Source organism: Antedon mediterranea, chromosome 10, assembly GCF_964355755.1.
Source record: "Antedon mediterranea chromosome 10, ecAntMedi1.1, whole genome shotgun sequence".
NCBI lineage: Eukaryota > Metazoa > Echinodermata > Crinoidea > Comatulida > Antedonidae > Antedon > Antedon mediterranea.
The window spans coordinates 3731972-3743982 of NC_092679.1; the positions used below are offsets into that span (position 1 = coordinate 3731972).

The 12011-nt window shown below is 33.2% G+C and overlaps 1 protein-coding gene across 1 annotated transcript; it reads right to left on the bottom strand.

The window, feature by feature from the left end:
• Nucleotides 1-33: 33 nt before the first annotated feature.
• Nucleotides 34-4779, bottom strand: LOC140060723 (collagenase 3-like). Its single transcript, XM_072107054.1, has 7 exons — nt 4653-4779; nt 3508-3803; nt 2971-3141; nt 2392-2612; nt 1753-1900; nt 1315-1575; nt 34-1085 (listed from the first exon to the last, which is right to left on the bottom strand). Exons 1-7 carry the CDS (start codon nt 4727-4729, stop codon nt 967-969), a joined length of 1293 nt encoding a protein of 430 aa, XP_071963155.1. The 5' UTR covers nt 4730-4779; the 3' UTR covers nt 34-966.
• Between the last annotated feature and the right edge of the window lie 7232 nt (nt 4780-12011).

Sequence of the window (12011 nt, forward strand, 5' to 3'; positions counted from 1 at the left end):
TCTAAATTACATTATGATATAAAAAAAACATGATTAAGCTAAGCAGTGGTTTTATATGAATATCAATAATTCATGAATAAAACATGAAGAAAATATTGACGCATTGTTATCATTGATGTTCAGTTCATTAAATTTATCCAAATTATACATTATTCGGTCCTCTAATCTACGAAATTATTGTGAGTTTGACATAATTTATAATTCAAAAATCTACAAAATAACTATTATTTGTCATATGACTATTGATTGCAAATTACAGCAACTGGGGTTTTTATTATATTCAATGCACTTTTGAAAATATGAAACTATTATCCCGAGCCCGTACAGTATATCCAATGCGGTTTATTTATTTGTATTCGTTGACCGTTTGTTGACACCGCTAACAGTATAGCAACACATCATTTTTAATGTCTACGTTATATACGGTACTGTACATACGTTATGAATGTATTGTTATGTGAATATGAAATGTAATTAACTATAACGTATATCAGTAGTGGTCTTTAATTGGAGTCCCTTTACTAAAGGACCAGCTATCTTCAAACTAAGGGTAATATAGTGACGATTTCTATCTACGAAATTCAACAGTAGGCACATGATGACGTCATTACCCTTATTCATGAGAATCAGCTCGAGATATAAATATGGAACCGTGGGTCAACACCACTTATCAACTTGCAGTTAAACGTTCCTCTTGTATCAACTGCAGCTCTGTCTACACTATCAAACTAGTTTGACAATAACAGTGTGGTGTGCCCAAATATGGTAGTGATATGCTTAAATATAGTAGTGATATGACATCATCATTTCTATATATGGGCACATCACATTTTGTTTGATAGTGTAGAAATAGAGCCTTACACGTTTCTCTATTTTATTTGTATCAAACAAGTTAAATGTAGAGGGCGGTTGAAGATCTGACACTAACAATTGTACTTGTCCAGATATCCTGCTCATAATGAACGGTCAACACTTTCTAGTAAATTGATAAAGTTTCTGCCAATGAGGACGCTTGTAACGGGTGACGTAAGTTTTTCCGAATTTCGTTTTGAAGACTCGACCATTTCTGAAAAAGTAAACGTATCCTGGAAGAAAAAATAGTTGATTCTAATTGTTATGTTAACGAACAACAAAGCACATTTAAATCAATATAAATCTCGAGTACACCAGCAGTGAAGTCAACTGATACTATGTATCCGTTAATGACGGCCATGTGTCTTCAGAAAAAGAAGGCTCCAAGAACAGTGATTATTGTATTCCTATGAATTAGATTAGAAGAACCAAATTTGCACAAAGTTGAAATAAATAAATTACCTTTCTGGTGATACGCAGCGTTAACATCTCTTGGTAGCTTCTTCCACATACTAGATATTTTCCTGGGATAGCCACTCTCAATTCTGTATGTCGACACATCTACCTTCCATACGTGTTTATTTTTAAACAGGTATAGGCCTTCTTCATCGGATTCAAAAACAGACAGAGCGGCATCCACTCCTTTAGGCATCTCTTTTTGTAGTGGCCTAGCCTCGAATATCGGGTACTGGTGCGGTCCTCTGTATACGTACAAATATCGCCCTACGGACAGATAGACAATTGTATGTATTAATTTTGTGCTCAATCGGAGGAACTTAAAAGAAACTCGGTATCGTATCTTTTACAAAAGGTACCTGTACTTGAATTAAAGCATAGACACAGCTATATATAGGCCTACCAATAAATGAAGGTAATCATAGGTTAAAGCATAGTGTATACCTTTCACAAAGATTAGGGCCCTGTCTGTATAACGTTCATACACAGCCTCGATGTCAGACGGGAGATTATACCAATACGAAGATGCTAATTCACCATCCTCGCTTGAAATCATTGTTCCGTCTTCCTTCATTCGCCAAATTCGATTGCCCTTCAAAATGTAAAGATATAGTACTTTGTACCTTTTTTCGGTCACACTCTAGAGTATGTCCGACGCGTCTTATATCGACGCGATCCATTTTGTCCTTTCTTAACCATCTTGTTATCTTTCTTTTTTATTTCTTCACACATTTTTGTTTGTGACGTCACAAATTGCGTTCGTAGTCTCGTATTTATACCATCGGTGTAATGTTCACTAGCTTATAGGCCTAGGTCATGTCGTCGATTGCCGCCACTGTCATCAATAGCTAACTAACACGCATGCGTTGCTCTTCCCGACATCATTTTTTGACAAGATCTATTTTCTAATCTATTGTCCTCGTCATCTTCGACGTATATCCGTTTTCAACACTCGTAGACCACCACGAGTTTAACCACCGTCCTCCTATTATCAGTAATCGTTTCCGCCGTCGTCGTTGTCGTTGTCAAAGACGTCATTTTATAATATAGTCCTCACTGTACGTTTCTAGAACGAACGGTTACCTTAAATATCATTATTTCCCCTCTGTACTGTGTAACGCCATCCAAAGACCAATCGCATTTGGTTGTCAGTCGGTTCTTGTTTGAATTTGAGTTTTTAGGCCTATTGATTAAAATATTTTTATTTTTCATATTATGTTTTTTATTCGTTGACTTTTGACTTTTGCTGACCGGTACTATCCTCCCAGTCTTAGCTCCTTCTGTTTTACGTCTTTTGTGTTTGCCTGGAAAAGAGAATAATTTAAATGTTAAGCTCTCTATACACTATCAAACTTTATGTGACAAAAAATGTGATGTGCCCATATATGGAATGTTGATATCATATCACTACATATCATATCTTTAGGCATATCACTGCCATATTTGGGCACATCACACCTTTTTTGTCGAACTAGTTTGATAGTGTATAGACAAAGCCTTACATTTATTATTGTTGGTCCTTAAGCTTAACTGGAAACTGAGGAAATTTGGATTAGGTCCACACCCGGACCCACGGCGGCCAGCAGTGCAGCACCTACCAAGCTAAAGAATGTATAGGCCTAAGAACACGGGGTCGGGAAATTCTATTTTGTTTTAACTCACCATATATGTGTTGAATTCCCTTGACGTCATCTTCCGATAATGTGTACCCATCTTTAAATTCTTGGTAATTTTCCCACATTAGTGACGTGGGCACTTTTGAATGGGCTAACCCAATCACGTGACCCATTTCATGAGCAGCAACTATAAATAGGTTCATTTTCTTCATCATACCTTTTTCGAAAAAAATTATACAATTACAAATAATAATACGGATCCCAATATAATATCCTAATACAGTAATGGTGTAGACTATGGGGCGCCATACGCAAAAAAAGTATCATGCTAAAATACAAAATTTTACAATAAATGCGATGTATATTGTCGCGCCCGGTAGCATACTTTCGTAGATACACAGACGTCACTCCTATTCAATAAGGTAGCGAAATATAAAAAATGAATAATTGTTTTGCATCGCTTACCTACGAAAATTAGCGCCCGATAATTTGTAAAAAAAAATCTCCGTTTAAATGAATGAATACGGGGCGCATTGTGTGGCATTAATATTTAGTTTTTTTTTTATTCAGAGGGCGCTATTACCTTTATTGGATTTCCATGTCCAATATTCGTCATCATCAAAGTGAATGTCCCCATTCAACTCTCCATAACCACCCATTAAGTGGTACGCATGTGCAAGAGTGCCTCGAGGCCCATCGAACTCAACCTTGTCTCCATGAGCACGTTTTTTGAAGTTGATATTAGTGTTCGCTAATTCATTTTTGCCAACTTCTCTGAAAACTAACGGAGAAACGTCGCTCCAAAGTTGAAATGCTTCTTTAAATAATTGTGGAATGTCTTGTCTACAGATATCTGTTTTACTAGGCCAGTTATCAATTCTGTAAACACAAACATAATTTTGTTTTAAATTAATAATTATAACATAATTTCAATCATTTCAAACAGTTTGTGTTGGCGACCAAGAAACCAAATGAACAATTTAAAAAATACTTCCGTCGTTCTGGTCCTCCTCCGTGCCCTGAACAATTCTACCTGTGTCTATTATGTGTTGAAACCTCACCAAACCTCTGTGTTAGATTAACAAATTATTAGGCCTATAAAATATCATTTAGTTAGTGTTTCTTTACTAATTCTAGAAGGAAAAAGTTTGTGTTGGCCGTCAAAAAAATCAAATGAACAATTTTAAAATACTGCCGGTATTCTGGTCCTACTGGCCCTAAACAATTCTACCTGTGTTTAAAATGTGTTGAAACATCATCAAACCGCTAGTGTTATCTCTCATCATCAAAAGGAAAGCACCATGCAGGTTAACGGCATTTTAGGAAACCATTGTAGTGAACTTAGTAATCTTCGTGTTAATAAAATTGATAATTTACAGAATTAGTCACTATACTCAGAAGGCTGCAATTGGCATTCATGTTGTGAAGAAGTTCACAACGTACTAGATGTGCCAATGGCTAGCACTATCATGAATGTTACCAATTAGACCTACGACCCAGATTTGTAATAGAACTCTGTCTCCCTTCTCTTCTATTCACACTTAAATTCTAATTTAATAATTAATAAACCATGTGGAGATTTTGTTTTTATCAGTGTTGCAGTACACCACGAGTTCTGAAAAGAACTGTTGAGTTTCTCAACGTTTCGATCTATATACCTTGATCGTCCTCAGGAGTGAGAATGCAGAAGGTCCAGGAAATTAGGAATAAAGTGTTATTGTTATTCACCTGTATGTAATTTCTCTTTTAGGCCACTTCTTCGTATAGAATTCAAAGCGTTTACATCTCTTCTTCGTACATAGCATTTCCTCTTCATGGAACCCGCATTTCAACACCTTCGTTGTATTGGAAACGGGCTGTTAATACAAACAAACATACATATTGTAACCAACAATGCATTGTTGAACAAAGAGTGAAATGTGTTCTAAACCTAGGTTGACAAAAAAAATGTGATGTGCCCAATTATTGTAGTGATATGACGTTCCATGGGCACATCACATTTGTTTTCTCATAAAGTTTGATAGTGTAGACAGAGCTTAAGATGTTCCACAAAATTTACTACATATACAGACAATGATTGTTAGATATATTGAAAATGACATTGTTTGTAATTTCCTCCTACGATGTTTTGTAGAGATACTTGTCATATTTGTTGTGTTTACTGTAATGGTCTCATTTTAAAACGTGTAATGTTTTTATTTATAGATCTTAATATAAATACCAACTGTATTGAGCTAACATGGAATGTAAACATCATAATATGTCGATTATATAATATGTCCATTGTTTTCATTTTCTGTTTTTGGAAACAACGACCCAACACATGTGAAAGGACACGTACGCCTACTGCGCTCAGATTCCAATGGTAAACGCATATCAAAGTCTCGATAAAACTAACTTATGTTTTTCATAGGCCTAATTGAATTTTCACAATGTTATTGGACTGTCTAAACTATCACAGTAGGTATGTAAACGTATATTCTGTGCTAAATTAACTTAAGGGTTTAGAAATTGCTTCCATAGTTTTGTGAGAGAAAGCATCCCTCAATTCATCGGTACGTAAACCAAACAAATATTGATTTTTGTGAACTTAAATTTCTTCAAATATTTCGCGCTCTTTTTTCTCAATAAAAACACGATTCATTTTAATTTGCTTTTCGCGCTTTTTTATTCGCGCTTTCCTAATTTAATTTGTATGCTTTTCTAATTCCTGATGTACCTTTCCTAAAGAATGAGGGACCAAATTAGAAGTATAACCAAACTAAAACTATTAATTAAGAGTATAATGCCGATATTTACCTCTTCCTTGGATATCTTCCCATCTATTGCCGACAAACCAGTCACCATAGTAACGTAAAGCGTAATAACCAAATTCATACTTTTCCCATTGAACATCTTAAATTCAACTGAAAGATATGTAATGTAGATTATTGAGAGACAAATGAGGAATGACCATCTGGGCAATCTGTCCGTGTCAAACCCCAACTAGCATCTCGTGCATAACAAAATATACTGCGCCGAGTCGTATTATTGATCCAATACACGCTCAAATGTAATCCTAATCTGCTCTATTTATACTCCTAAATTTTTTTAAGTAACTATATACATTCCGAAGTAGCCACATTATCTCTGCACAGAGGGACACCTAGAGTATAGAACCGATACAGCGATGGTCCCTCGTGATATTTCCCATAAGAAGTGTTTGGGGTATTTCGGGAACGCTTCCCCTCGGGGGATAGCGCTGTTTGCTATTGAATCATAATACTAAAAATTAAAAAGAATTTTGCTGTAAGATTCGAAAATAACATTAGGTCATATGATATGAAATTCTATTTATAGGTGTTTGGTAATTGTCACAGTTGGGAAACGTGGGATGCTAAATGGTCTGAATGTAGACCCAATTATGATGATGTAATTTTTGTAATTTAATTCAAAATCAGGCGCGTAAAAAGTGCGTTCATATTAAGTCTTGTCTAACACTATCAAACTTTATGTGAAAACAAAATGTGAAGTGACCATAATGGATATGATGATGTCATATCACTACCATGGCATATCACTAACATGATTTTGGCACATCACACGTTTTTTGCCAAACTAGTTTGATAGTGTAGACAGGGCTTTACCTTCTACAATAACCATGATCACATGATTAGAAATGAATAGAAGCAAAGTACAATATGGGGTGAATGAGGGAGTGTGGATGATTATTGTAATCGCAGTATCGGCTGTTTTATGCAAATCAAAGAAACAAAATCACAACTAAATTATCTATCACCCGTGAAGGAAAAACACGGTTTCAAATTGTTCTCATTGTTACTATTAGAAGAAGGCAAATATAAATATATCTTTTAACAAAGACCAAGTAACCTATTTACTTCAAAGGTTACGTGAACATTTTCTTCTGTTCTCACGAATATTTTTTAGAACTTGTTGCTATTAATTGGACTTTTTGCTTCAAAGGTTTCCCCATCCAGGTCTTGTATATTTCTATTGATGTTGTTAAGGTCTGTCTACACTATCAAACTATTTTGACAACAAGTGTGATGTATTCACATATGGTAGTGATATGACATTATCATATCCATATATATGGGAACATTTTTTTGTCACATAAAGTGTGATAGTGTAGACACAGAACTTTAGGCCTACTCTAGATCTGTCTTGGTATCTAGTTTAACTGGGTTTGAGTTCAGTGCCTTGGCATGACTCTACCAAACCAATATTTCACAGAAAGAAAAACATTTTTTTTTTAAAGCACATGATTCAATCTTTCTTCCTTTTTGGACTTTTTTTGTGGAATACACTTTTATTTTGACATATCCAGTACACAAATTTAGGCCTATAATTAAACACATGATTTAATCTTTTATAACTTCTTGCTTTTTGGACTTTTTTTTGTGGAATACACTTTTACGTTGACATACACAATTTTAGGCCTATATCAAAATTATTGCATTACGTGTAATTAAGTAATATTCTAGTTTCTTTTTAACCCGTATGTTGACAATACATAACTATTATTGGTAAATGAACTCGTGTTTAAACATGACATTCATATGCTTATCACGACTAATTAAAATTAAATATTTCAGTTGAATCCGGAAGAAAGTGAAAACAGTCGTTTAGCTCAGAATAATAACAATCAAACTATAAATGTGTTTTTGATAATCGATTTGCAACTTTAGGCCTAAGATGTCAGTTATGTTATGTGATTTCATGTTTCAGTTTTTTTAAGTTCAATAACTTTAAGTAAGTCTAGTTAAATTACTGGTTATCATCAATATTAGAGAATTCAACTTCAACTTTATTAACTTATCTTTTGTTAATTTTGTAGACCCGTTTGAATATACTTTGAAAAATAAATTGATTTATTTAATATTATATAATATTATTATATAATCTATTCTGTATTACATATAATTAATAATAGGCCTGATATACATATATGAACTGGTATGCTTCTACCATAATACACAGTATTGATTGCCTATAATTTTACAACTCAACCAAATCTTTATTAGATTTGATATTGAATCTACTAAGTAATAAGTTAAATAACAGCATGTTAATCGTTGATAACTGCTGTTCAACGTATATTAAATAAGATTTTAATGTGTCAATAGGATTAGAGATAAATATGAATTAATTCGACTGATTTCCAGCCTATTGCTAAACTGATCAAGTACCAAGGGTGTAAACGACCTCGATACCGTTAGTACCAACTTAACAAAAAACATAGGAAGTGCTCAATAAGGGATTTCTCTGGGGAGATCTATAGACCTTTAACTCACTGGCAAATGTTATAACACGAACCAAAAACATGCTGATTTTCTTAATTATGTTAGAATAAGATATAAGTAACTGTTTATAAAACTCATCATGTGGACATTTTCCACATTAATTTAAAAAAAAAGAAATCATATATCCGGCAATTCCAAACTTATAAATACAAGAAAAAGACTCGCGTATAAAACAAAAAAGTGTGATGTATATGGTAGTAATATGCTTAAATATGGTAGTGATATGACATCATCACGTCCATATATGGGCACATCACATTTTGTTGTCACATAAAGTTTAATAGTGTAGACGGGGCTTTAGATCATTATGTTTGCAGACTCAAATACTTCGCTTACTTAAGTTTACGCGTAAACGTACTGTCGAGTATGGCGTACCGAATGTGACATACATTTTTTGCAAACATCATTTGAATCATTATGAAATCCTCGTTATACCAAATCTGTCGATAAAAGATAAAGTAAAGGACTTACTCACTGACGAAATTGTGTCCCATGGGATCAAATGTTTCCTTATTATTCTAACACATATTTATATTAATATGTTTATTTGAAACATTCGTTGAGAAATCAATCTAAGTGGGTGGACAATATATAGATCGGACAAAAATTGCATGAATTCAAGAAAGTAAAAAACGATAATATAAGATTTAATTAATTATGATCCATGATCATACTAATTGGTGACATTTTTAATTTCACTGTCACTAAAAAATAACTTGAATAATTTTAGTTTCCATAAATTTTATGCATTACTACTGCAAGTGCGTCAAAATATTCCACCCGATTTTCTGTATCATAGACAATGTGTAATGCAGTGTTGCATACTGTATGTATCACATGTGATACCTGTATTATGTTAAGCTCTATGATACGTTGTCAATTGTTGCACATATGTGACACTGTATCACAGTACAGTACATCGTCAACCTTTATATTGTATTGGGGGTTGTTATGGAAATTTTCTTTGTTAGCCTCATAACGTCCCTTTGCAGTCGAACTCTTCTGCCATTTATTGAAATGCTCGGTTACAGTCTGTTATACTGTACACATTATAGATACAGTAGAGAGAATCCGGTAAATATGTCAACACTGTTTTACAACAGAGAACGAAATTTATATGATATACGTATGACTATAAAACTAAAAACAAGAATGATATTCCTTATGCATATTTCGAATATGAATATTGGTTGCACGCGAAGAAATTGAAATTAGTTTGAAATGTAGTCCCATAACCAATACCACTCAAAAATAAATTAATTATGTCAATATTATTAATAATAAATTATTCGTTAGAAAGAAAATGACAGAATTGACAATATCATGAGACTGGTGGTGGAGAGGCAGACCAGCACCAAAAGTATATTATCATTATAATGATGCATATTGCAACGTAATAACAACTTAAATCAAAATTAATTTACATTGAATGCATTACAGCTGCATGCTATACATGTCAAACGTGATTTAAGGACAGACCGCTGGACTGACAGTCATGGCTGTGTCTAAAACGTTTTTACACTAAAAAATATTGATGCGTAAAAAATAAAATTTACAAATCTGTACCGATATTCATTCGGTTATGGATGAATACAAGTTTAAAAAGCAATCCTAACTATGAACAAATTATTTTAACTTCAAAAGTAACTTCCCTACCAGATAATTTGGAACAAATATGTGTTCCTCTTCTCGTTTATCGGTTGCGTGCGCCTCTTCATCGATGAAGTTCTCCTCTCTCACTAGACTTTAGCCACACTTAACCATCCAATAAACTTTCTAATTCAAGATTGTAACATATTCTATGAATTCCTGGTTCAGTAGAACTTTTCTTTCCCCTGGTTTTACACGCTTCAGCAATCAGCAGTCAGGAAGTTAAAATATGTAATTAATAATATTCTTAGAAAGTAACTAACAACATTTTTTGAGCAGTGGATTGCAACGAATGAAATTCACAGTTGAATGCATTTCTAGTAGGTGCGGTAATAACCAATAGACCATCATGATTTGTCTGATTCTATTTATACTAAAAACATCATTATGATATACAGTAGCTTCACAAGATCGTTAAACTCCAATTGAATAATGATCATGACATTTGCATTTGTACAAAAGTTTAAAAGCAAACATTTTCGGAAAGTTTTTTATGTGAATTAGGAATGTTAAAGCTCTGTCTTTACACTATCAAATTTTATGCAAAACAAAAAGTGATGTTGCCATATATGAACATGATGATATCATATCACTACCAAATTTAGGCATTATCACTACCATATTTGGGCACGTTACACTTTCTTTACTTTTTGCTTTTCACGATCATATTGAAAGAAAGCTATAAAATTATATACAGATACAGATCTTTTATTGTCATACAAACCAAGATAGTACAGTATGAAATTTGTCTTCTTGTTGCGAAAAAGTATAATATGCGAAAAAGTATATATATATAATTTATCTGTATTTTATTGTTAACCGTTTTTGATGTTGTATTGTTTTATGTTTCAAACCTGTTAGTGGCGGTATTTATCGCTGTTGGTTTTGATTGAATAAAATAAAATAAAAATAAAATAAACGCAATTAGTAGAAAAAAATTTACAACACTTGCAAAATTCCAAAATTGTCCCAACAATATATAACAATATAGAAATTAGTTTAAAGTAATAAAAACTAACGAAAAAATAATCTGCATGGAATGCATGGCCTACACTATTGCACGCTAATTTAATACATGTTCAACCTGATTTTGACCGGAGACATTTTGTCCGTTCACAGAATCTTTCTTTTCTATATGATATATCTTAGTTTTGGAGATCTCGATATCTTGTCTATTTTCACGTGTCAATTTGTAAAATGTACCTAGTATATGTAAGTATATTTTATCATTTTTTGAATTAAATTAAATATGATTTTTATGTCAAAGCAATTTAACTGGCTGTCAAAGATTATGATATAAGTCTACTCATTTTCTAATCTAGAATTAGTAATTTATGATTCAACTTTATTTAACCCAATTTCCACAAAGAATGTACAGAGATAAAATAGGGATATAAAACATGTTCAACATAATCACTATCCTGAAATAATATTAAGATCATAAAGTCCTATATGTGGGAAGATTCTGTTTATTTTCTTATACATATACAGGTGGATCACGTGTTATTCAGTAATTCACGGTGTATACATTACGCCCCCTCTTAGAACAATGGAATCGTCTGTTGAAGATTCAACCAATCAGAACACAGATAGTTTTGCAGATAATTATTTGTCAAATTCATCAAGCGGACATAGGCTTGTCCTGCTAGGCCTAGATGATTTTATTGATTATTTTAATAAAGTATTGTTTATGTAAGAACCTCAAACAGGTTACAACCAGGCAATCAATTACTGTCTGGTCACAGAAAGTATGTTTATACATTTAGGCCTAGTCCCCACGCTTATTAAGTACATCCCTTTCAGGCATAAATGTGACGATTACTACTAGGCCTAGTCAAATTGATCTATCTGAGCCTACCTACCTGGATTAAATAAAGGGACATAGGCCTACTTATGAATACAAGAAAGAGTGTATGGGGTAAAATATGATAGTATTGTTAGTCCTCAGCCAATTAATTTTACCAAGGTATGGGAGTTTGGTAGTGGTAGTACTATACTGTGTTCAAATCCCTGGTCAGTCTCTTTCGATCTGCCCATTCTGTGACTAGTGATTCAATTTGATTTGTGCTGAACATCTTGTAACGAAACAGAAATATCATTTGAAAAATAACTGATTATACTTTTATTTTGTCAT